The sequence below is a fragment of the Rousettus aegyptiacus genome, unplaced genomic scaffold (genome assembly GCF_014176215.1).
Source record: "Rousettus aegyptiacus isolate mRouAeg1 unplaced genomic scaffold, mRouAeg1.p scaffold_m13_p_4, whole genome shotgun sequence".
NCBI lineage: Eukaryota > Metazoa > Chordata > Mammalia > Chiroptera > Pteropodidae > Rousettus > Rousettus aegyptiacus.
In genome coordinates this window covers 28415779-28443319 of record NW_023416307.1, presented here as the reverse complement: position 1 = coordinate 28443319, position 27541 = coordinate 28415779, and the positions used below count along the sequence as shown (strand labels likewise).

Here is a 27541-nt window from a genome sequence, read left to right as displayed (position 1 = left end):
AACAGTAGGTAGAGTCCTTTTACATCCCATCACTCTGATTTCCCTTGTGATTATGTTGAACTCAGTCAAATCATCCAGGATAATATGACATTTTCAAAGTCCTTAATTCATTACATGTGCAAAAGTCTACGATAATATAGTGACACATTCCAGGGATAGGACATGGACATGTTTGGTAGCCGCTAGTCTACCTGCTACCAGCACTTACTAAGTGCCAGGCACTTTTCTAGGGACCAAGACAAAACACATCCCTTCTCTAGAGGAGATCATGATTGATGAGGTATTTATATGGATAACGGAAATACCAAAAAAAAAAAAAGTGTTATGACAGACGTGTGAACAGTGATAGCACTGTGGAGGAAGCAGCTGTCTGCGTGGAGTTGAGGAAGCGGCAGAAAATGACTTGACTAAAAAATTAGAATTATTCTTGACATATTCATATGACTTTATCACTTTTCATCCAGATTTTGAGACTCTGGGATATACAGCACCAGTTGTCCATCCAGAGGATAGCATGCTCTTTCCCTAAAAGTCAGGACTTCAGATGCCTCTTCCACTTTGATGAAGCCCACGGTCGACTTTTCATCTCATTTAATCACCAGCTCGCATTGTTGGCAATGAAAAGGAACACCGGCAAGAGGCTGAGAAGCCACGAGAACGCAGTCACTTGTGTTCTTTACAGTTCAGCCTTGAAGCAGGTAATGATGCTTTTCTGTCACTCTCCTAACAGGTCCCCACATCCAGAGTTTCGTTTTCTTAATTCCAAGGTCTAAGGTCATTAGGACGAATACAGAAAAAGAAACGTGGGAAAGAAATGATTTAATAGCCATGTGCTTTTTTTTTTTTTTTTTACAATAATGTGTGTTTAGGTGGATTCGAAGAATAATTTCATTTTCAGCCAGTGACCACAGCAGCACAGATAGAGTTATAAAAAAAATCACAATATTTCAGCTAAAACAAACGCAACATGTAACAAAATTGAACTTATCTTTGTTACCTGCTAGTTTGGGTCTTGATGCCAAATGCAAGCGAACCTGGCTGTAAAATTTTCTTTTATGAACACTGTCTTCCTGTATCCCCATGGAAAATTCTGAAATATGCATGAAATGTAATTAGCAGAGATCCATTTTGCCAGCATATTTTACACGAGTGGCTCACAGTGCCAGCCCGGAATGTATTGATAATAAAATGATTCAGTTAAATGTGGTGCCACTTGGTATGCAGCGTGAGTGTTGTTTGTCTCCCCACCACTTTAATGACACTCTGCAGCCTTTGCTTATGGGAGCGCTACCTGCATGCCAATGAGGAAGCCTGGCTCCTCCGGAGCAGAGATGCCGCACAGACCACAGGCCTTCTTAGAGGACAGGGTGGGCCAGCCTGGGGATGTCACCGAGGGTGCACAGGCCAGTGGAGGTTAGTGGCACAAAGATTACCTCAGGTCTGACTGTCACAGCACAGCAGGAACCCAGCTGATCGCCAATATCCAGCTTGCGGCCAATTAAACAATAACCCCAACCCATTCTCTCCTTCCCTTCTGCAGAAGCTTCTGCAGTCACGCAGAAATGAGTAGTTCAGATTTTGTGCAAGGGGTGGAAAGCTTTTTGTTAGTAATGAGTAGTGTGTCATGTCACTACTTCAAACATTCTGTTTTCTAGTTATTCTAGGAGATAAAAGTCCTTTACAAAACAATCCATTTTGAATTCCATCTGTGGGAAACATTCCCCCATAAATGGTTTACTGAACTTTATGAAAGCAACCAGTTAATTCGGCTCCCTGGTGGCCACTGAGAGATGGATTTGTTTCCAAGAGAACAGTTTGCTAATTGAGATCTGTAAAGTTAAAAAGCTAGGTTTGTGCATAGATGTTAAGATCCTATATTGCCTGGCTACAAGATGAGCAATATTCCCTGAGGAATTCAGGAAATGAGACACAAAAAAAGATCTGGAATTTTCCATTTGGGACATGAAGTTAAAGCCAAGATAACACAAATATATGCAAGTTATAGGCAACAATAGAATATTCACATATAGTATATGATGTAAGAAGAATCACTATACGGTTGAGTTGAATATTTACACCTCTACTTATTTTTGCTGTTAATAGCGTAAATAATTAAAAGCATTAATATGTATATAAAGCACACAGAACTCTGTGTCACATGCATAAGTGCTTCCTATTAGCTGTTAAGCTGTAAAGAAATACTTTAACATCGTATTATATTTATCATTATAAAAATATATTGCAGTCAAGTAAAAGAAAACAATGTCACCAGCAGTCCCATCAGCCAGAGATATCTATCATTTTATAGTAATTAGACAAAGCAAATAATACAATTTTGAACAAATACTGCGGAATCAGATTCATTCAGACACTATAGTTTCTTTGCCCCGGTGGCTCAGGGAGGCTCAGGTCTTTAAGTGCAGGTCCGAGGTGTCTTCCTGTCCCTCCTTGCTCATGACAGGATTGTGGGATGAAAGAAGGGGAGGCAGACACGTTACCAACTCACAGGGAAATGGGATTCAGTATAACAAAGGAGAGAACAAAGTGCTATCCACGGAAAGTGGTCATTTCCGCCTGGGGCTGGGTGGGTGACTTCTCAGCAGAGCCCTGAAACCTAGAGTGGGAATCTTTAAAAGGAGAAGGAAGTCATTTCAGACAGGAAATACAATATGAGCACCTGTAAAGTTGCTTGAGCACTCACGGTTCATTTACTGGGAGACGGTTCATCCTGGTGTGGCTAGTACGGGAGCTCTTAGCAAATGTTGTGGGAGCTGGGGCAGTAAATGGAGCTTAGAACCAGATTGTGAAGTTCATTCCTGAATGTACCACAGTCTAGTCTTGGAAAAATTACATGTGGATTTGGGATTAAAATACTGATTCCCACAGCATGACCTCGGACATCTGGGAGGTTCAAATCTTTTTAAAAAATTTGTGAGATCAAAACTATTTTCATCATAATATTAATTTGTTGTTTGCTTTTTTTCACTCTCACTTGTCATGAGTGTACAATGGAGTTTTCCAGAGGCCACGTGATAAGCGATGACATCATTGATGGCCAAAGGAATGTATGCTTTTGTATTCTCATATTTTAACAATTTCTCAGTTTAAATTTCTAATATGGCAAATTGTCTGTTTCTCTCTCTCTCTCTCTCTAGCTATCTATCATCTATCTAATCTATCATCTCTATATCTATATATGTCTCCAATATAAATAAAAGCTATTCAAATTCTCTGATAATTTTAAGAATATAAAGGGATCCCAACATCAAAACTTCGAGAACCTCTGGGTTAGAAGATCAGAGTTCAAATGTTGGGCAGATTACTTAGATTATGTCTAAGCTTCAGTCTATTAACTTTTATCTATTTATTTTATTTTTTATTTTTATTTTTTCAAACAATTTTTTTAGGCAAGGCAACCCCTTGTTGACCTCACAGATTGCAAGGAACCTGTCAGTTTACAACCCCTTATTTTTTACTTTTTATGCCTATAGCACCTGGTCTTCCTAGATGGTCTCCCATTCAAGTACTAACCAGTCTCGACCCTATTAACTTTTAAAAACGTGTGTTGGCGGGGCATAGACATGGTAATAGTAACAACATACATCTTTAGCACTGCTCACTGTGGCCCGTCTTTTGGAAATAGTCCTCCTTCCTCCCAAGCGCCCAGCCCTAGGAGAGCCCCCAGGTCCCTGACACCTCTCAGGTTGAATGTCAATGCTTTACGACAACACTTTTGCTTGTCAACTTCGTAGTATTACTTAATCTTTATTTAACCATGTGTCGTGTGAAAGCCAATGTTGGGAGGAGTTAGAAAGATGAGAGGACACTGAATTAGGCTTTATCCTTATTCCTCTTCGGGACCACCCCTTGAGGCGAGCAAGTTGTTTGTCCTGTCCCTTCTCAGCTAATGCAGTTCCTGCTCAGACACATTCAGTTCCAGGGCTGGAACTGAATTCAGTTCCTCTCAGCTCCCTAAGTCTTCAGGGACAGCTCGAGCCACACCTATATCTCTTCTCTTTGAGCACTGGTCACATTTCTAGTTGTTTTCCTGTTAAACAGTTAACTAAACTCTGATTTTTCTCTTCTCTTGTTATTTGGCCTAAGGGGGTAAGATCCTGTCTCCCACTTCTGTATTTTCCTATAACTCCTAATACTCTTCTGAACACCAATTGGATGCTCAATCGCCACATTAGGCCAATAATCGCTATTTCTCATTTCAAGTTCAAAAGGAATCCATGGTTTTTCAGTACAGTGATGCTTGCTCTTTAATGATCTGGTTTGGTGTCTTTTTTGAAGACTTTCCATTTTTCTGAATTGAAAAGAAGACATTACTTCCATTGTTGTCATTTCTTTGACAACTCTTTGGTATTATTTTATTCTACTTGACTTTAGCACTGGCCTAACACAATCCCTGTATGAAAGCAACTTGGCACATTTCTGTGACTTTTCTTCATTTTCCTGCCTTTTGGTACCCTTAATCTAAGAAAGTGATGATAAACCATGCAAAACCTTTTACAAAAAAACAACATGCGTTGTTTCACCCTGAAAAGCTCACCCTCACAGCTGTGGCAGAACAGGATGGGGCAGGATGGGGGAGTCCCTGGAATGCACAGTTTTGAAAGAGTCAATGTAACTCAATATCCTGGAGGAAGTTTTTATGAGCTATCTTTGCATTGAGTTTTTAATGAAGCTTTTCTTAAAAACTCATGAATTTTAGGAAACTTCAAAAATATATATTTGTAACATAAACAGAAATAGATAAATGTCTGAGTTATCCCTATGGCTTTTATCCTAATGACGTGGGTAGATGTGTTTTTGTACAATAGGTAGTGTTTCAGTTTGTTTTGAACCTGGGACACACTTATAGTCAGGCCAGACATTTAGGCATCATTAAATTTTGACAGACAATAATATTTACTATTTTTGTTATTGAAATCACTTAATTTTCTAAAACATTACATAATTATAAGAAATTAAATGATACAGTAAAGCTCAAATAAGGAACTAAATATAATCATGTTCTAAATATCTCTCTGTGCATAGACTATTTTACATAAATAAGATTCTGTAACCTACTTTTTTATTCTGTCATGTATTGGAATATATTTCCTTGGATCTAAATGTAGATCTACTTCATCATTTTTTAAAGGCTGCACAGTATCCCATTGTAGTTGTACATCATCATTGACTTACCCATTTGCCTTGATGAGAATTTTGCTATTACAATTTTTTTGTACATAAATATATTCATGCTTATGACTTTATTTAAAGTAAAATCCTAGGAATTACTCTCTGGGTTAAGTTATATGCATAGTACATAATTTGATACCCAAATTGCCTCCCAGAATCTTACCATTTTATCTAAACTCTAAGAGTAAACATATTAATCACATACATGGTTATGTAAAGAGGTATGTCAGACACTGGCTGCCTGGCTGCCTCTAGCAGGAATCCTGAGACCCTTGGTAGGGTTCCTGTAATCCATCATAAGATGTTGGTTTTGAAAATGTGAACACTAAACTTTTCTTCACTTTTTCCAGAGTGGTACTGTTTCTTGAGGACCATCTGTCAAACTATCACAGGAAAAATAATGCCAATCATTCATTAAAAATGGGGGTGGGGCATAAGTTTTTAGTGACAGTGCATTTCCTTTCCTGCACATCATTTTTTAGGGAATTGAGATATTTGAAAATCTAAACTATTCAATTTGCAGTTTCCTTGGTAATTATAAAATCTGAGAAAAGGGAAATGAAAAAGCTTAAGGAAAATTTATCTCCACCTTACAAGACATTATGCTTCTTTAGTGCTTGTATTTAGGGCAAAATCAATGAGTTTCTCTTTCGAACAGAACTAAATGAACATTAATGAAAAATTTCTCTTTGTCTGCCGTATTGCTGGGCTCCAAGTGACCTCCATTCTGTTAACATGGCTTTTCTTTACTAGTCACCTTGAGGTTTTACATGGATCCTCAGCTTATGAGGGCTACTCACTAGATGGAGACATGGGAAGGACCATACTCTTAAGGTTCCACCAAAACATATACACGCATATATGTGCACATGCATACGCATGAATATTTATTTAAATATGATTAGCTTGGAAGAAATAACACATTTTAATGTCACAAAACTCAAAAGGACAAAAGGATACACAGTGGATATTTTCTCTCATCCCTGTGTCTACCTTCTCAGTTTCCTTTCCTGGAGGCCACCAGTTTTGTGAATGCCATTAGCCCCTTCAAAGGCTGTTCTATTCATACACAAGAAAATATGTATATTCACTTTTAAAGACATATATGTAATTATTAATATTAGGAATATATTATTTTAAAAGATCTTTACATAGTTTGTACTGCATTATATGAACAGAAACATTGCTCTGTACATTGATTTTTCACTTGACCATACAGCCTGAAGATCATTTTATCTCATTACCTACAGTACCCTTTTTCTTTATGACAGCTGCATGCCACTCTATTACTTGGTTCTACCAAACTTTTTATTAACCAGCTCTTTTGGGCAATTAGATTAATTCTGATATTTTTCTATTACAAATAGTATAGTAGTTTTTAACCCTAAACACACAAATTTTAGCTCTACTGAGGAAATAATTGTGAGATAAATTCCTAGAACTGAAATTATTGGGTCAGAGACTATTTGTCAGTAACCTTGATAGATATTGTCAAATGTTCTCCATAAAAGCGGCATTAAATCTATCAGCAGGACAGGAGAGGGCCCTCTCCTCAGCTTTTCTCATCATCACAATCAGCTACTTTTTTAAGACCTTTTTTTTTTTTTTAAGAGCACTTTTGGGTTCACGACAATATTGAGAAGAGGTACAGAAATATCCCATACACTCCCTGTCCTCTCATATGCATAGCCTCTTCCATTATCCACATCCCCCCCCCCCCCCGAGAGCTACATCTGTTACAGTTGACGAACTTGTATTGACACATCCTTATCACCAATGTAACCACAGTTTACACGTTAGGGTTCACTCTTGGTGTTATACATTCTATGAGATTAGACACATGTATTTGATAAGTATCTACCATTACAGAGTCATATAAAGCAATTTCACTTCCCTAAAAATCCTCTATGCTCCATCTTGCCTTCTTATCCTCCTCTCCTAACACCTGGCAACAACTGATATTTTTACTCTCTACCTAGTTGTGTCTTCTACAGAATATAGTTGGAATCATACAATACGTAGCTTTTTCAGATTGGCTCCTATCACTCAATATGCATTTATGTTTCCTCTATGCATCATTTAATGCTTGAAAGCTTTTTTTTTTTTTTTTAGCATTGAATAATATTTCATTGTATGGATGTATCATAGTATTTTTATTCATTTTCTTACTGAAGGACATCTTGGTTGCTCCCAAGCATGGCAATTATGAATAAAGCTGCTATCAACATCCATTAGCAGGTTTTTGTGTGGACGTAAGTTTTCAACTTTTTGGGGGTGAATATTAGGAAGCCTGATTGCTGAATTGTATGGTAAGAATATTTTTAGTTCTGTAAAGAAGTCACCAATTGCTTCCTAAAGTGGCTGTAGCATCTTCTTTCTTATCAGCAATGAATGAGTGTTCTTATTGCTCCACATCCTTGTCAGCATTTGATGTTGTCAGTGTTCCAGACTTACGCCATTCTAATGCGTGGTATCACATTGTTGTTTTATTATGCACTTCCCTGGTGACGCATGATGTAGAGCATCTTTTCATATATTATTTGCCATTTGTTTATCTTCTTTGGTGAGGCCTATTTTTAAAGAGGTTGTTTCTTTTCTCATTGTTTAAGAGTTTTTGATATATTCTGGATAACAGTACTTTATCAAATATGCCTTTTGAAAATATTTTCTTTTAATCTGTGGCTTGTGTTTTCATCCTCTTGACAGTGTCTATTGCAGAGCAGAAAATTTTAAATTTAATAAAGACTAGCTTATTAATTATTTCATTTATGGATTATACCCTTGTGTTTTATCTAAAAAGTCATTGTAAAACCAGATGTCATTTAAAGTTTCTCCTATGTTATCTTCTTTGAGTGTTATAGTTTTTCTTAATTTTGCTTTAACTTTAGACCTGTGATTCATTTTGAGTTAGATTTTCTTTTTTGTGTGTGCAGGATATAAAGTCGGTATCTAGATTCATTTTTTTTTTTTTTTAACATGTGGATATCCAGTTGATAGCACCATTTGTTGAAAAGACTGTCTTATCTTCATTGTATTGCCTTTGCTTTTTTGTCAAAGATCAGTTGATTAGATTTATGTGGGCCTATTTTTGGTCTCTCTATTCTGTTCCAGTGATCTATTGACTATTCTTTTGCTGATATCACACTGTTTCGATTATTGCAGCTTTATAGTAAGCTATGAAGTTGGGTAGTGTCAGTCTTTTAATTTTGTTCTTCTGCAGTATTGTGTTGGGTCTTAGGCTTCTATATAAGCTTTAGAATCAGTTTGGAATCAGTGCTATCTACTTTACTCATTAGAGCCCTCAGCATATTAATCATAGTTATTTTTAAATTTCTGATCTGATAATTCTAACATCCCCGCCGTGTCTGAGTCTGATGCTTGCTCTGAATCTTTAAACTGTTTCTTGCCATTTAGTATATTGTGTAATTTTTTTCTTCAGTTTTGGACATGATATGCTGGGTAAAAGGAACTACTGTAAATAGGCCTTTAGAAATGTGATGGGAGAGTGTCGGGGGAGGAAGCCTTCTATAGTCCTATGATTAGATCTCAGTCTTTTAGTGAGTCCGTGCCTCTGGACTGTGAACTTCACGTATGCTTCTCAGTTGTCTCTCCTCCCCCTTAGGTAAAACAGGAAGGCAAGAGCCAGCAATAATGTAATATTTCCCCTCCTCATGCCAGATAGGCTCTGACAAAACCTCAGCAGATTAAGCTCTGGTTAAACAGTTTATCCTCAGGGAAGACCTTGTTAAGAACAGAGTAGTCTGACATATTTCTAAATAGTTTCTTTCCCTTGACCCTGCCAGGAGCACGAGAGGATTTTTCTTCAATATTTATAGTGAGAACCTGGTTGATATTCTCTAAATAAAACTCATAAAATTATGGGGTCTCCCTATGGCTAGCTCCCCTGGAATTTTGAACTCTCAGACTTGTCTACTTTGAGACTTCAGTAATTTGTCAATCACAGTTTGGGTTTTCCTGCCTCGGCACTGCTTCCCGTGAGTTTTCAGTTCATCAGTTTTCACTCTGGTAAATTGTGACTTTCTTTATTTGCCTGTTGGTCTTTCCAGTTTTGATGCAGCGATTTGCCCCGTGACCTCATTCCTTATATTGACCTAAGAAGAGTTGTTGATTTTTCATTTTGTTGGGATAGAGTGACAACTTCTAACCATGCAGAACGAGAATCTTGAAGTCCAGTGCAATATCAACTATTTTTTGAAGTAGTTTTTTCTTAGATTTTTTTCTTTGAAATGAGGTAGGTGGTAAGGTTTTAGAGTCAGAGTTTGCATTGCTTTACATTGAGCAAGTAATTTAATTTTTATAAGCAATAGTTTTCTTATCTAGAAAATAGGATCAATAATACCTCTCTTATAGATTTTCTGTAAAGGAAAAAGGATGCTATTGTCTATAAAGACACACAAAATAAAACAAGAGTAAAGGGTAAATAAATATTCGTCAAGAAAGAGGAGGTGACTTTGTCTCCTGATTCTTGTGGGTGCCTGGTGATTTTGGAAGTGTTTCGATTGCCTGTATAATGACCACAAGGGTCACAGCCCACGGCCCCTCCCCTTACTCATACTGCCTCAATCTTGCTAGCCTCCTTGCTAGTCCTTGAACATGCCAAGGAACTCGGCCTCAGGGCCTTAGAATCACAGTTTTCTTTGCTTGGAAATCTCTTCACCCAAGTACCTGCATAGCTTTTTCCTTCATCTCACTCAGTCTTTCCTCAAATGATACCTCAGGGAGGCCTTCCCAGAGCCCCCAACTTTGTATCCACTTCCAATGATCTCTATCTCCTTTTCAGTTATATATTTTTTATAATGATTACATATATGTGTCTGTGTGTGTGTACTTTTTTTCTAATCTGGTCGCATCTCTCTTGCTCTTCTTAAGGGCAGGAATATTTCACTGCTGTGTGCCCAATGCCTAGGTCTTGTGACTTACATATTGTAGGTGTTTCATAAATTTAAGGAATGAATTAGAAAGAGTAAACTAGAAATTAATCTAAGAAGAGATGATATCAAATAAATAAGATTTATAAACAGAATGGCTGCCTTAAAATATTTGAATCCTTTGTCTGTACCAGTACTCTGAGATATCATTCTCCTCACCTTGCTACTTACTGAGATGTAACTTCTTGAGATTTGATGCAAAATAGAAATAAAGGAGGTAATCTGCTTTGTATAATGAGACCAGAAATAGCACTGACTAAAAAAATAAAATTACAAAACAGCAATTAAATCAAATGTCCTGATCTCTTGTAGCCAGTGACATCTGCTTCTGTAATTTTTGATCCCTCTCCTTGCTTAGACATAGGACTTGTGATGCATATAAAAGACAGCTAAAATGCCTACTCTTGTTGGAATAGCAAGAAGACAATTAGGGGACATAAAGTGTCACATCTCTTAGGATTGTCTGATTGGCTGTGACAGCCTCAGATGAGAGAGATAAAAAGACCCATATATTTCTAAACAGTTATTTACTCAGGTACATAAGGTGGAGCGTGCTCCCAACAAAATAATGATTTGCTTACGAGGCCCATTGCATTGCAGTGTAGTTACTAGGACAGGGCCATTTCTGCTCTGCAGACTATAAAGACCCTGCCTGCATTGGCTAAGGTCTCATCTGATGAGCATCAGGCAGGAATGAACTGAAAACCTAAAGAGATTTGATATCATCAAAATGTGGCATATAAATATGATACTGATACTTTATCCTGGGCTTTATTAGCAATAAAAACAGCTTGCTAAAAATAAAATTTCCTTCATTCTGTAGTCAAACCACTTCCTTCAGCTGCCAAGTAATGTTAAACATACTCCTCTCTCGCCAAACTTTGAAAGTCTTTTCACCTGCCTTGTTATCGTTGTATTCTGACATTGTCATAGTGACAGCAGATTCTGGTTAAAACTGGTTGTATGTTGTGACATAGTCAGTCCATGTTTTTCAACACATTGTTTTCCGGAAGCGTGTACCTTAAGGCAGATTGCCATAAAATGAAATCTGACTGGCTCTACACCATTGTCATTATTGATTCAGATCTCATGAGAAATTGTTAAATGAGCACAGAAAGGTGATGAAAACTGATGAATAATATGTTGGGGCTCAGCCAGGTGGGCAGAGAAAGGAGAGTGCAAAGTAGCAAAAAATGAATGTTATTAATTTCTGATTGAATGTCTATATTAGGTAAAAGCTGGTGGGGTTGATGATTAGAAGCTTTGTAATGCAGCTGACACCAGTCTTGAACAAGTAAGCGAGTCTCTTCTCTGAACATAACCTTATTTAATTTTGATTTTTTTTTTTATTTCTGTCAGGGAATGCTCAACTTTTAGTAATGAAATGCCTAGCATACAATAAGTGCTCAATAAATGCTTTTTGAATGGGAATAATAAAATTCTTCACTACTTAAAATACCACTATCAAAATTTTTACTCATGCTTAGAAAATTTTGTTTTTATAGTTTTGCCTTTAATGAATGCAATCCAAATTCCTAAGTTATTATGTGAGAAATTCATAAGTATTAATAATTTGAAATTTTAATGTACATCTACAAATCTGGTTTTTAAAATTGTAATTGTCAATATACCCTGTCATGGTTGGAAGAAAGTAAGACAATAAATATTTTTCTTAATTTGATTTGGATACAAAAAGTGATATCAGCTCAAATAAAGGGTCGGAAAAATAAAGCTTAAATGAAATAGTAACTACACTATGTAGTCCTAGAAACTACACTATTGTTTAACAGAGGTAGTAAATATTTAAGCTACCTTTGATTTCACTGAGAGAAAATGTGTAACAAAAGTTGTATTACATCACTTAAGACATTATCTGATTCAGAATGTTAATTTCAGGAAAAAAGGCAAGGAGAGATCTTGTGCTCAGGATCATTTCTTTGCTGAGACATAACTGTTGCTAAATGGTGGACCTTTTTTCCCAGTCCTTCCTCTGCAATGTACCTCCAGAACTGTTTCAGGTGAGCATCTCTTACCTGGACTAGTACATCGGCCTCCAGATGGTCTTCCCACAACCTCAGTTTGTTCTCCGCACTGTTTGTTGCCCGAGGTTTCTTCAGGAACCAGAAAAAAAAAAAAATGCTATTTTACTCTCCTTATTAAGAACAATGAAAATGTTCTTAATCTTTTTTTTTTGTTTGTTTGTTTTGAATCACACATCTACTAATAATCCAATGAAAGCTATAGGCCCTTTCTGAGTAAAAAGAACTTTATACACATTACTCATTATTTTTTGGCATTGCTTGTCAGGAATTTCAAATATCTGTCACTAGCTAGTTTTCTCACCTGATATTCCATGATTTATTTATCCCATCATATATACTCTAGCTCCATTAAATTTCTTATTGTTTCTCAGTTTTGAGATGTTCTTCAAGTTCTCTGTTCTAAGCATACTCTTAATTGCCTGGGATACTAAGCTGAAACAGAGGAAGGCCTTATGATGTGTCTGTCATAGGCAGCCCATGATTCAAACCTCATTATATAAACTTGGGAACGGTACTTAGCTGATTGGAATCTCAGTTTCATCACCGGTAGAATGAGGGTGCTGACATTATTTATTTTACAGAGTTTTATAAAGATCAAATCAGGTAGTGAATGTAAAGAAAGGTCTTAGCACTCAATAAATACATGTTCTTATCTTCAATCCCAGTTTGACTCTCCTCACCCTTTATTTCTCATCCCCCACTTGGTGAGTGAATTTTAGATTTCTTCTGTGTGCCCCACAGCACCATGATTGATACCTCTAACCTTGTACCATTGTTTGGCGTTTTATGTTTCTTGTCTGTTTCTCCACCTAGACAAGTAGTTCTTAACCCAGGTTGCACACTTAAATAAACTGAAAAGCTCTTTTCAAAATGCCCCTTGGTCCAATTAAATCTGAGGCTCTGGCATGGTATGCTATCCTGATTTATGAGGTTCCCCAGGTTATTTTAATGTACAACTTAGACAACAGACTCCTTAAGAGCAGGGATTCATCGGTGAACCCACTGCCATCATGGTGCTGAGCACAGAGTGGATGTTCAGTGTGTGTCTCTAAAATGAACGTATGCATGGGCCAACCATCCAGGCCTTCTGAATGTACATTAGGTAAACTTTAACCCATTTAATTATGAAAACATGATACTCAAATTATATATATTTTTAATAAATTTATATGTATACAATGGTAATCAATACTTAAGCAGGTAAAGATGACTTTGAAGTTTTCCTGAGGTAGATGTTGCTTCAGGCAACTTCTTACCTACACATTTGCATATTTAGAGTTTTTTCTTTTTCTTTGATTCTTTTGGGTCCTAAAGTCATGTTGGCAAGATGCTTTTAACCTATAAATCTCTTAAAGCGTACTTAAATGCCTCTAGCTGAAATTAGCAGTCTACTTGCCACTATAAGATTTCTTCTCATTCTTGAACTATTATATATAATTCTAGCCTTACTAGCATTTTTTTTGTTGCCTTCCTCTTGGATTTTATATGGAGATTTATATTTAACCTTCCTTTGTTCTTTCTTTTTAGTGACCCATCAGTAATTGTGTTTAGCTGTAAAAATATGCACAGTACCATGAGAAAAGAGGAAGAAAAGGACTAATGACATTAAAAGCAATAGGTCTAGCACTTTGTTGAAATTAACTTTTTCCCATAATGGCTGGTAGTGCTTTCTTTTCTGAATGCTAAATGGAAACTGATATATAGTAAAATGTTTCTTTTTATATAGTAAATAGTGTCAGAGCACCATGACTAATAAAATCAGCTTTCTCATTTAAATGCAAAGGACTTATAAGTTTATTTTCAGTAGGATTCGATTTCCTGATGACCTCAAGACACTAAGCTGGATGGTGGTTATGGGAAGTAGATTCTTATCTTTTCTAATAAAGAGAATCATGACTTTATTATCTTAGTTTTGGCCTAAAAATTGAAATGTTATTGGCTTAACAAAAAGAAAGAAAATACATTTTAACAATGTCTCTAACTGTTAGGGAATCTCAGTACTGAAAATGCACAACAGGTTAGATATTTTTATTAAATAAAAATGGTGGATTTGGGAATTATATTTAATTTTTTTGCAATGTTATTTTCTCTTAGGTAATCAGCTCTGATGTGGGGTCGACGGTTTCCTTTTGGACGATAGACACTGGGCAGAAAATCAAACAGTTTACTGGTTGCCATGGAAGCGCGGAAATCAGCACTATGGCCCTTGATGCAAATGAGACAAGGCTTTTGACTGGCAGCACAGATGGGACTGTAAAGGTACGAACACAGTGATGCTTTTCTATCAGATATGAGGAGCTGAAATATTGTGCAAGGAGACATAGATTTGACTATATTTATTGTTGTCTTTTTGGCCTTACAAAAAAAGAGCTGAGACAAGTTAAGAAGAACTAAATAACCCAAACTATCTAATAACAGAAAATGAACCTCTGTGGAAAATGAATAAGTAATTTTTCTGAATAAATAATATAGAATAAGAATACAACTTGGCTTGTTTATTTCAGAAAATTGTTTTTAATGTTTCGAATATAGGACTACTTTGAAGAATAAGAGGCCTAAATAATTTTCACGTACTTCAGCTAATGTCTCTAGTTTTTTTTTTCTCAGTTTGTAAAATAAAAAAAATCAGAAAATTAATATTTAAAATCAACCCATTTTGTAATTTGCATTTTTATGAGATAGTGAAGAAAAATAGAAGGAAGAATAACCATGATCTTATTTATTATCCATCTTAACTAACATGATTTTATGCTTCCAGTTTTTTAAATTTTGTAACTGTTAATTTCTTCTGGGAGGATGGTGCTATTTTATTTTGCAAAAATGTTCAAATTTTCATGCAAAGCCACATACTTATAACCTGAAATCATGCCCACCAGTAAATCTTCTCTGTTCCACTCATCTCTGAGAGTAATGACACTGTCTGATTGGAGATGGCTTGTGACACTTTGAGGCAACAGAAGGCAGTTTTCTGAATAAGGTTTAAATGGTTTTCAAATTTCTGTAATAACAAGATAAGAAGGGTATTAGTTAGATGTATCTTCCATACTAGGGTGTGTGATGCATTCAGGGAGAGTAATACAACACTATTTGGATATGTAAGTAGAACATCCTGGAATTTGAGAGTATTCATGGAGATCCCAGGCTGGCAATGGTTAGTGTGAAGGAGGTGCTATGACACATGGTAGTGAGACTTTGGAAATATGCAGAACTTGGCCTCTTGGAAGGTTAATGGCATGAGGTATAAACTTGGAGCTTGGGTTTAAGCTCATGGCAGAACGGACAAGATGTGTGAAGGTAATGGAACAATCTCAAACTCAATAGTCAAGGTAGAACAAAACAGGAATAACTGGAACCAAAGTATTAGACAGTGGGAACAAGCAAGTATCCCACCCACCCAAGTGTCCTGGGGTATCAGGTGGAACTGCAAAATAAAGGAAGTGGATTAGGTTCCCTTTACCCTATCTTGCAGGGTAACTGGTTATAGAGTCTGGGGTTAGGCTTACTTGTAGGTGGTTGCTAACATGGTCCCAGCTAAGGGACTTGATAGGATCTGGAGGCAGTCATATCTTCATGATACCTATTTGTGGGTATAATTTTAGATAAGCTTGGTAAGAGATATGTTTAGAGGAAAACTGAGTTACATGGGCGAAGAGTTGTACACCCCTTAACAACTCAGCTAAAGCCTTGACATCTTAGAAGTTAATGTGAATTTAGTAGTATAATCAGAGCTTTTGAAGGTACATTTATCTTTATCACAATAGCACAACAGAATTCTGAAATTTGGCAACCTCTGCTTAGGACGCATAAATCAGAGTTGAGCTGCACTGGCCGCATTCTATGAAGAAACGAGAATTAATAACATTTTCCAATCTCGCTTATATTTAGCCTCTAAAACCCATACTTGTGGAATCAAAGATTTAAAAGTATTGCATGTTTATCAAGGTTTTGAAGTGTCTATTTTTAAATCAATTAATGTTTTGAATAATTAATGCATGTATCCAATAAAATTTGAAATGTAAAAGAGTGAAAAGAAAATCTCTTTCTAAACTCTGTTCCCAGCTCCTCCCTTGTGGCTGTCATTGCTGCCAGTTTCTTGTGGATCCTTCTAGCCTATGGGAAGCATCTGTTACTCAGTGGCAGCCCACTATCCATGCTGTTCTGCATTTTGCATTTTTTTTTTGTCTTGGACATTGATTCGTACAAATACAAATAATAATCATAATGTTAGCTAACTTTTATTGTGTGTTTATTGTGAACCTGTCCTAAGTAGTTTACCTATATACACACAAATACATATATACATGCATATAATCAATATGGTTGGTACTATTATTTACCCAATTTTACAGGTGAAGAAACTGAAGCTCAAGGAGATAAAGCAATTTGTATAAGTTTCCATAGCTGGTTGAGTTTTGGCAGAGCTCAGACACATGGAAGTGACTCATTCTTCTTAATGACTATATTATGTGCTACTGTATAGATATTCATATTCTGAGGTTGAGTCTCTTGTTAATAAGCAACTAAGTAGATTCGCATCTTTAGCTTTTATAAACAATGCTTCAAGAATATTCTCCAAAATATGCCATTTTACACATTTGAATGTCTCTGTGTGATGATTTTCTAAAGTTGAATTTTTGAGTCAAAGGGTATGTGCATTTTGAGTTTGATGGAATGTCAGCTTGTCCTTTGTGTGTGATGTGCCAACAATGTTTCATAGCAGACCTTGTTTTTAACTCCTTATGACCTAATGACACTCTCTGTTAAAGCACGCTCGTTGGGTCTATATCCTCACCACGACATGCGGAGGTAAACTAGAATTGCTTGTACCTCTGTAGCATCGGGTCTAACACCCACTATCAACAGGTTATATTGGGAGATATGAAACCTAGTACATAATGACTATGTTTTGGGCTCTGTACTAGATGTTTAAAATTCCAGAGATCCCTGAAGAACAAGTTTCTTGTGTCATAAATGGGGGAACTGAAATTTAGAGAGATACAGTTAGAGCAAGAACCAGGATTTCAACATACTCCAAAATGGGGCTCTTAATGATTTTAACTTCCTTCCCCCTTAAAAATATGCACTAATTCATTAGCCTTTAAATCAAATGTTATTAGAATAAACTGACAGGGTTACATATGGGGTAATAAATATAATGGCTAAATTTAATTGGTAAGAGGATTTTCTTTACTCATTACATATCCCAAGTAGATCAACCCTAAGTCCAGAAAGGAAACACAAAAATTTGTAATAATATTATTATACCATGTTGTTTTACTCATTGAAGATATTTTTTTTTTCTTGTCTCAGCAGTGGTTTTAATTTTCTCTTTAAGGTATGGGACTTCAATGGATATTGTCACCACACACTAAATGTTGGGCAAGAGGGGGCTGTGGACATTTCGCAGATCCTGGTTCTTAAGAAGACAATATTGGTTATAGGCTGGGACAGGTATGATATGCTTTATGAAAACTAGGAAGGTAAAAGGAGAATGTTATTATTTAAATCAAAATCTAAAAGAAAAAAGAATATAGAAATCCTGACTGATTCTGAGTCATTAACTTGCTGCTGACCTAGGTGAGTGAAACTTTATATGGAATCAACTGAATGCTTAGTGACTACAATAATATAAGATCATGTCGCTTCGGCAGCTTCGAGAGTGTTAAAGAACTTTCTCCTGGCTTTAGGAATCTGTCTTATTTGAAAAATCATTCCAGATGGAGATGTAATACCACGTCCTGAATATTAACTCCAAGAGTTTCCCAAATTTTATGGGCAATAAATTCTTAATGCATAAATTACATTCCTTAAACTATAAGAGAACCTCATTTCTTCTTCTCTTGTTTCTTATTTTAAATTGCAGCACAAGAAGGAAATAGCCCACTGAATTCTGTGTTAGTGCCTCCTTCACATCAGTGCAGAGAAGGGCCTTTCACAGCCCACTTACTGTTCTCAAGGAGCAATTCTTCCATTTCATTACGAAGAAAATTACTTTTCTTTCTTTCTTTCTTTTTTTTTTCCTGAGAGAACTAGGGGATCATAAACAGGACCTTTTCTATGACATTGTATAAGCACTAGGAAAATTAAAGTATGATGTTTTGAAAATATATTGTCCATAAATTCAACAGTTCACAAAATATTGCTCTAATAGGTAATTTGCCCAACATAATTCACTTCAGAATTATGATCTCAATGTTTGAAGCTAGGATTAAATCAGATTTTATACCTAGAAAACTAGCAGTATATACTTGGGAACTTTTATCAATCACATGGAAGGCTTTTTTTCTAATGCAAATGTGCACATGCATTCTAGAAAACATCGTGCCACACGCAGCTTAGTTTTCAGAGGAAGTATTGGCTATAAAGAAAGAAAATGTAGTCCAGATTATTCTACTTGATATTAAGAACTAATTCAATCATCTCCATCTTTGAAGGACAAGACTTCTTCACGTCCCAGGGAGCAATAATGATCCATTAACTGCTCATAACCTCTCCAACAGACTATGGCCTAATGATTTCAGTAATTATGCTATGGCAATGAATAAGTTTAATTCTGTGATATCATGGCCGAGGAAATGTGCAGTATACAACGGAGCCAATTTAAATTTTGAACATAACGAAAAAATGAAAACATTAATCATTATGAGTCAAAACTTTGGAGAAACTATTATCTTAATTATATATTTTAGTTATCTATAGGTATAAATTAGCATCAAACTTACAGTTTTTGCTTACAGTTGAAAATTTTTAAAAGATTAGAGTTGTCTAACAGTGGTTTAAAGGAATACCCGATGCTTTGATATATACTGGTGGGTGATAAATTTCTATAATCTGAGGAGGATGCTTTGGGAAGAGTGAAATGAGAAAAGAAAAAGTTACCAATGTTCCCACCTTTTCCATCTTTTCCATCTTCTACAAGTTGTGAGGACTTGGATCCCTTAGTTGGAATTGAATGTTAATGAAGACATTCTCGATGATAAAATTTTACTTTATATTGCTGGATTTAAAAATTATATTTCTTAAGTCAGAGGCCTTATGGTAGGATGGGTTCTGGAGGATTTTTTTTGTGGGGACCTTTTTACCAGGAGGCATTTAACAAAAAAGACAAGAAGATAGGTTAACTGTTTGGTAATAGCTGGGGAAGGATGGTGAATTAAGCCAACTCTTTAATAGTTAACTGATTAGAGAAGGAATAACTAGAGATTGACAGTCAGCTTATTAAACTTTCTTTAAAATCCACAGGAAACTGTTAAGCTGAAGCTTTAACTTTAGGCTTTATCTAAATACGGATACTGGTTTGATAATTTTGCCCAGGATGAAATAGAAATTTTATTTTATTCATAGAGCTTTGTATCACTTGGCACTTTACAGACATTATCTAATTTAATCCTTAGCTTCATTTTAGGAGGTATGTAATATTTCATAGATATCTCAAGTCTCTATTTTTAGCTCTTATCTCTCTAAACTCACTTATCTGTTTGCTTGCTGGATGTATCTGACAGCAAGTTGAAATTCGGCATATTCTAAACTGAATGTATTATTTATTCTCCTCTCCAAAATCTGTTTCTCCTCTTGGATTCAGTTAATAGCCAGAGACATCCACCTTGGTTTTACCTTCTCACTCAACTTTACAACCAAGTAGTTACTAAGCAGTTCTCACTACTACTACAACTATGTAATTCAGAGCATCATTTCTACATGTATGAACGTCACAGCCTTCTAATTTGTCCTTTCCTGAGTAATGCCATCCCCCTTTACCTCTTAAATAGGTGTGCACATTTTAGCTACAATTTCTTTCTACAATGCATTTATTCTACCGATGCCACTTCCTTGTTTAACACCTTTTAGAGTGTCTACACAGTAAATGAAAGTTCCCTCCAGCCTGGACCTATTCTTAGTTTCATTCTCACTCTTTCTCACGTACATTATAAACTCAAGTAGCAAACTGCTATAAGGGTGTTCCCATACAAACCATACTGTTTCACACCCCCATGCCTTTATTCTCTTATCTAGAAATCCTTCTCCAAACATTTTTTGATGTGGCTGTTTATTTCTATTTTAAGTCTCTCTCATACATCTTCTCCACCAGGATATCTCTCTTTACTGCCAGGATGGAAATATGTCCCCTTTCTGCCTTTGTGCTCTCTAGTTTCCTACACTTTATCTAACATAGGAATACACACACACACACACACAAACACACACACACACGTGCATAGATATATATTTGATTTATATATCATATATATATATTTATATATCATATATATATTTGATAAACATAAATTAAGTCATTCAACAAATATCATTGAACATCTAATGAGCACAGTGTCTGGAGCTCATTAGATGCTCAGCGATAATATATATAGTACATATTGAATGTATACATATATACACACACATATTATATTATATATATGTATATATACAGTATCTGGTGCTCAGTGGTATTTGTTGAATGACTTAATTAATGTTTATTGAATAGGCAGAGAATCTGAGGATTAGAGAGCTAATTACCCATGGTCACATGCAGAGTAGGTGGATATTCAAATCTATTCTCTTTTCACAATAAATTAGAAAGCTGAATATTATCAATCCTCTTTTACAAGGGAGGAGATGAGGCTTGAAGAGGTTGGGTAGTCTAGCCAAGGTTACAGAGGTAATAGGCAGCTGAGTTAGAATTCTATAACAAAGTCCATGTTCTTCGCATTTTTTCTGAGTTGCAGATGAAGTCATTAAATTATGGAAGAAAACTATATTCTTTTAAATGAATAATTTGATTGAGGAGGTGGTCATATCAATCAAAGTTGATGAATGTGAATTTGGAGAAGCACACACAAAAATATGTACTATTAACAGTACCTCAAAGTTTTAGCTTAACATTATTTTTCCCCTTTCCTTCTCACAAACATTTTTAAAATGCACTTAGATGGAAAGCACTCTCAGTGGTGACACATTCTACTTGGGGAGTCAGTACCTACAAGGCAGAATATGGTAAATGCCACCGTGTACTTGCCCATCTTGGTTATTTAGAAATATGGTCATTCATATCTAGAAAATATTTCTGTCAGAAAAAAGGAGCCCCAAATTCAGAACTTCTAGAAATGTGTTTCTTATCATTTTAAGCAAACCATACTTAGAGATGAAATTGTGAATTAACATAGGGTCAATGAAAAACTACCTGGTTAAATACCTAACTATATTTATTTTGGCAAAATTAAATGAATAGTAAATCAATTATCTTTGCAGTTATTTAAAATAGTCATGTAATATGCATATTCTGATAAAATAGAATAAATAATCATAATAGTTTAACATTTTATCCTACCCTAAAAGTCTATGAATCTATACATAACAACTCTCTATAAAAATAGCCTTGGACTTTTAGTTCACCCAACTTTATTTCTTTTTTCTGTTAAAGGAGAGATTGTTGTTCATGAATGTTTTATCTCTGTAAAATATCTAGACTTATACCAAACTAAAAAAGAAAATATTTTATATAATTTCAAATAATTCTGAAAAGTTTATTGTTATCAGTATCCTTCAGAGCTCTGTAAAAATTAGGTGCTCAATAAATAGATGTTGATGTAATTTGATTTCTGAAAGTATTTTTAAATGAAATGAGATTGGGGATTTGAAGTTTCTCAACAATAAAACTTATCTATCACAAGATATTAAATCCTTAATAATTGCCTTAGTAAGGAACTATAATCCTATATGACTCAACTGGTTTCTATTATTAGGATAAGAATCAGAATGAAAACTTCCAAAGTTGTGATTTATTCTAAATAACCATGTTGGAAGTCAGGGTGGGGATAAATATGTTTGAAATTTACAAATAACCCTCAAACCTAATTTTATGATAGTTGCAATGTCTAAAATTTGACTCCACAAATTTAAGGAAAAAGGATAAACATGAACTAATTTATATCGAACTAGTTCTCTGCCTTCGAGCCACACCCTTTAAGCATAAAGGGCAACAAATAGGTTCTTATGATAATTGGACTTAGCAACACATGAATAATTAACCTCAAAGGGAGCAAATAGTTGATCGTGTCTTTTGTCCTTTCCATGACAATTTCTACGTGATAAGTTTTAGTAAAAGCTGTTTTTTTTTTTTTTTTAGCTCATTCATCCTAAAAGAGGTTATTTTTTAAAACATTTTTTTCTTCTTAAAATTGTTTCACGGTTAGGTAAACTCATTTTGTTCTCACAGAATTGGTCGTTATATCTAAATTCCTAATTAGAGGTATGATCATCTTCACAAGATGACAGAATGACTCAGTGGCAGTACCCTCAGGATTTTAAATGCTAGTTGTGGAATGGAAATTGTAAAGTCTTTCAAAGTCAGAAAGAACACATCTCTCAGACTCCTCAAATGGCCTTAAAATTGGTTCATTCTGTACTTTAATTTTACTCTTGGCAAAAGTAAAAACTTAAAAAAGCTATCTTTGAAATGGACAAAGTTAGAAATACAGTGTGGATTCTGAAGGTATTTTAAGGATAACTGTCATTTCAAATGAAAGTTTCAAGTTAGGTTTTGAGGGAGAGGTGGCAGCTAATTAGTTTCTTGACATTTTGACACACAAGGTCAAATATCAGAAGGGCTTCTTTTTACACCTTCTTGTGAAAAGCATTTTTGTGCCTTTGGGTGGTACTTCCTAAATATATCTAGTTAATATGGGTATCACTGCAAAAAGACAATTGACATTGAATTTTGGCTAAGAGATAATAGAAGAGATAGAGGACTGACCTCGTCCCTGTCACTGCCACCTCATAGTCTTCATTCCCAGGGGATAATCACTTCAGCCAAATTTACTAATTGGTGAAAAGAAAATTAAAAATATATACATTTAAAGCCATTATGAGACTAACTACAACTTCAGAACTGCAAATTATCTTATTTATATTATTTTGCTAAGACTCGTGTTAATGTTATTTTAATAATTATTAATTCAAAAAAACAGAATTATTCATACATCGATTCAGCAAATATTTATTAAAAGCCTATTACATTCTAGGTACCATTCTAGGCACTGCTGATGCAGAAAGGATCGAAGTCTATATTCTCTTAAAACTTATTTATGATAGAAAAGACAGAAAAGGAAGAGGCAGACCTAGATCACAGTATCACATAATAATACTGTAATAAAGAAAAGAGACATAAGTGAGGGATGTGAGATTCAAAGGAAGACTTACTCGAGGAGGCAACATTTAAGCAGAGAATTTTTTATTCATTCATCTGATATATATTTATTGAACACTCGATATGTATAGGTTGTTATGCTTGCAATTATGAGGTTTGCAGAATAAGACAAGATCCCTGGTTTCTGAGATCTTACAATCTAGCAGAGGAGTGGAGACTATCGAATATTTATTAAATGTTGTAAGTATAATGTGAATCATGTAAGAGGTCAGAAGAGGAAAACAGTTCTTTCAACTCTAGTTATTCAGGAAGTCTACCAGAACAAGGTAGGCCTTAGGGAACAGGTAGAAGTGAGTTTGTGTTTGGAAGGAAATCCACAGAGAGATCAAAGAGCACTTCATGAGTGAAACAAAGCAGCTAGAAATGTGAAGTGTGTTTAGAGAACAAGAAGGGTGCTTAGAGAGCTGTAAGAATATTGTTTGGGTTGAATGAGAAGGTGCGCTTTGGGAACTTAGCCCCTGGAACTGTTAGGTGATACCCTTAGTAGTTCAAAACAGCTTCTGCAAGTAAGAAATTTACTTGAACCCTTGTATTTTTTTTTTAATCCAGATGAATTCTGCATTCTATCACATCAATTCATCATCCTTATTTTAATATATAAGTATTTTTTTCCCAAAAATCTTTGAATAAAGTTAACTCAGAAAGGTGCACTGTATTTATCCTGAGGCTCCCAGTAACTGACAAATATTGAATTGGACATTCACATTTTACCTTAAAAAGCAAGAATAGAAAAATAGAGAGGAATAATTCTAAAATAAGTTGATCAGACTCAATTATTATCAGGTCTTGAATAACAGGCCCATACATTTGAATTTTTTTTTCTATAGGAAATAGAAAACTAGCAAATGTTTTTCAACAGGGCATCAGCCTTGTCTTTGATCATGCTGTTTCCTCTCTCTGCCTAGATTGCCTTCCTCTTCCAAATACCACCCATTTATTTATGGTCCAGCTCCATTGTGACCTCTCAACTCAGCCTTCTGTGATTTCTATACCTGGAATTCCATGGTAGATGATCTGTACTTCCTTGGCACTTATAACATTTCACTGCATTTTAGTCACTTTATGGTCATGATTCTATCCCCTGCAGTACCATGAATAGAAACTTTCACAGAGAAAACAAGAATTGCTTGTAGAATAAATACACACAAGAGCTTCCAAAATGGAATGATTAATCTAGTAGCAGAATCAAGAATGTACCAGAGGTGGGGAGACAAGAGGCAGTAAAATTGGTTAAGAGGCTGTTACAGTTGTTCGGTTGTTCATAAAATAGTGAGTATTGAACTAGGAAATTGTCATTAGCTGTTTAAAGTAAAAAGAATAAAAATCTAACATATCTCAGAGTTAAAATACATGTATTTTATTTGACCGAGGAAGAGAAAGACATGCAGGAGACTGGAATTCTGGTCTGTTAATGAAAATAGAGAATTTAGGGAGGACTGGTGTGGAGGGAAGATGGAAATTATGGATTTTTGCTGTGTTACTGATGAGAGCATTATATGCCACTGTCAGCTGGCAAGGGTGAACTTCCCAACACTGGAAAAAGGTTATGAATGAAGATAAATTTAAGAACTATTTGTGTAGAACTGAGATTGAAGCTCATGTTGGTCTACGAAATCTCTGAACAAGCCCTTTTGGGCAGAAAAATGGATTGGAAGAATGACAATAAAGAATGTGCATATTAAAAGTAGGGAGAGAAAGACGGGGATGGAAAATAGAGAATAGCAAATGAAAGAACAGAGAGACAGGAAAAGAAGCAGGACATGCTAGAAACAAAAGACTTTCCAAGAGGTGAAAGCCATGTTCATCAGAGAGTAAGGAGTTACATTGATAGGACAATTGGGAGAGCTTAAAGTGGTGGGAATAGAAGCAAGATTTCAGTGAGGTGAAGGGACATCAAGCCTTCCCATGCTCATTTGACCCATTGTGGTTCTAGAAAGAGGGAAAGGCTTAGCATAAGCTGGTAGTCAGAGCTCAAAAAAAGTGGAAACAGGGTGGTAAAATGCCCCCACAGTTTAAGTTTTGAGTTCCTCTCTTTCCCACCAGGCGCCGGGCACTTCATTCTCTGTCCATCCCAGCTTGTCTTCAAACTCACCAACAGTGCTCCAAGATACTGACCTTCTTAAAATGATTATTTCTGTATTTGCCTTGTGCACCGTTCCTTTGGAGTAGCAATTCCTAAGTGTGCTCCACAAATGGTAGCTCTTCAAGACACTGTATGAGAAAGAAGGACTTTGTGGTCAATTAAGTCTGGGATATGCCACAGGGAATGTTCTGGAATGATGATGAAATGAAACCTTACCAATTTTGTTCAAACTACCAAATATTATGTGTTCATGGACCCATCCTCTTTATTTTTTATTGTCACTGTCACAAAACTTAGAGGTTCCATGGTACCAGTATGGGGAAACTTTGATTTAGAGTCTTGCTGAGAGATAATTAATCTGATAAATGCATGCATACTTGGGTTAATGATCTTGAAAGAATAATTAACCTTCTTATACTAAGTATTCTGAGTTTATCAGAGAATTCAATGAAAGAATCCAAAAGGAAGTTCAGTGAGGGAAATTTAGTATTATGGATGACATGTGAGAATAAAATTCGGGGTAGTAGTCTTTTGGACCTCTCAAGTCACACCACCCAAGTGGACGGTGACGACTACCCTATATCTATATCATTTTTAGATCCACAGCTAAATTCTGTATCCTTTTTACTAGGGCTATTACTGTGTTTCGAACTCAGAACTTCAATCAATTTTTCATCCAGCCTGGAGAATGGAAAGGAGGAATACAGCACCGAGATGATATCTTGTGTGCTGCATTTTTACCTCCACACACCCTTGTTACAGGTTAAGTAAACCTTCACTTGATAATCAATGGTGAAAGTTTGGTTTCTTTTATCTCACTCACTTAAAAAAAAGCCTTCTCTCAACTGCAAAATGAATAACTTTTTTGAAGACGCAGACTTTACACTTAATGATATTCTTGGTCTTTATTTCTAGGATAATTCCTTGGTCCTTATTTCTAGGGCAAGGCCTCAGCTCTTGAGCCTGGCTACTTGGCCTGAAATCCTGGTTTCACCACTTTCCACTGTACAATATTGAGCAAGTTATTTAATCTCTAAATCATAGTTTTCTCTGGCTAACAATAGTATATCTATATCTTACTACATCACAAAGGTTGAGTAAGATAATCTGTGTAAGCCTTTAGCAAAGCGCTCAGCACACAGTAAGCTCATCAGTAAAAGTTAGCTTTTATTTTTATTGTCTTTTTCCAGGAGAAGCATCAGGGCTGTTGGAAAAAATCACATTTCTGTAGTACTCAGATGTTTCATAATGGGAACATATTAACCCTTTGGCATAATTTAGTTTTATGTAATATTGGTTAAAGACTGGCTTCACAAAATGTCTACAAATCCAAGCTCTTAAAAGGATCCATGGGCAGATTTTGATGTGGCATATTAAAGAGGATCAGAAATTGTTGTATCATTTCCGGCCAAAGAAAACAATTTATAAAGACAGATTGTACCATGAAATTAACAAGTCCATATTTTGACAGCCTACATTTTTTTATAGAACCAAAAATGTCATCAATTAAGAGGAATGAAAACTTACAGGAAAAGAGCCAGGATATCTATGCAGTGTTAACAACTTGAGGTTTACTGCTTTACACTTAAAATTTCTGCTATTTTTAAGACTTCCCTGATGACCTTCCGGGAGGGCCAGTACTGCCATTTAATTTGCTTTATAGCTGTTGGAAGTCTACCCAGCGAGAATACCATGTGCTGAACTATGATGGAGACAAGAAACCTATAAGGCTACGTAGTTGTTACTCTGAAAGTGTCATAAAATCCCATTGTAATTAGTGAGAAGATGATGTCTTCATTCAATTTTATTCCATCAGTCAGTCCTATGTGAAAATATTTGGTCAAACTCTTTGTAAGTAAAGCATTTCAAAATCATAGGAGCAGATGAGTACTCCCATGGGCAACTACTTCATGGAAATACATTACCCTTGGCCAAGTTGTAAATTATACCGGTTGGTCTCTCCAGGACAATACAGAGTTTAGTATGTATTACTCTCCAAATCCCAAGAAAGGCACCATCTGTACATCCCAGTCAAACTCAGCTTTTCTCCACTGCTCTCCACTTGACATTG

General features: G+C 35.7%; 1 protein-coding gene across 6 annotated transcripts in view; it reads left to right on the top strand.

Annotated features, from left to right (window-relative positions):
- Nucleotides 1-27541, top strand: part of WDR49 (WD repeat domain 49) — a 118661-nt gene that overhangs the window by 51214 nt on the left and 39906 nt on the right. For all 6 annotated transcript variants that reach the window (XR_001597311.2, XM_016148155.2, XM_016148156.2 and 3 more), the window contains 4 exons: nucleotides 465-698; nucleotides 14276-14440; nucleotides 17517-17632; nucleotides 26102-26232. Coding sequence is in view for 5 of the 6 variants with exons in the window: in XM_016148155.2 (XP_016003641.2) it covers nucleotides 465-698; nucleotides 14276-14440; nucleotides 17517-17632; nucleotides 26102-26232 (646 nt within the window). In the remaining variant the exon portion in view is untranslated. The remainder of the gene's footprint in view (nucleotides 1-464; nucleotides 699-14275; nucleotides 14441-17516; nucleotides 17633-26101; nucleotides 26233-27541) is intronic.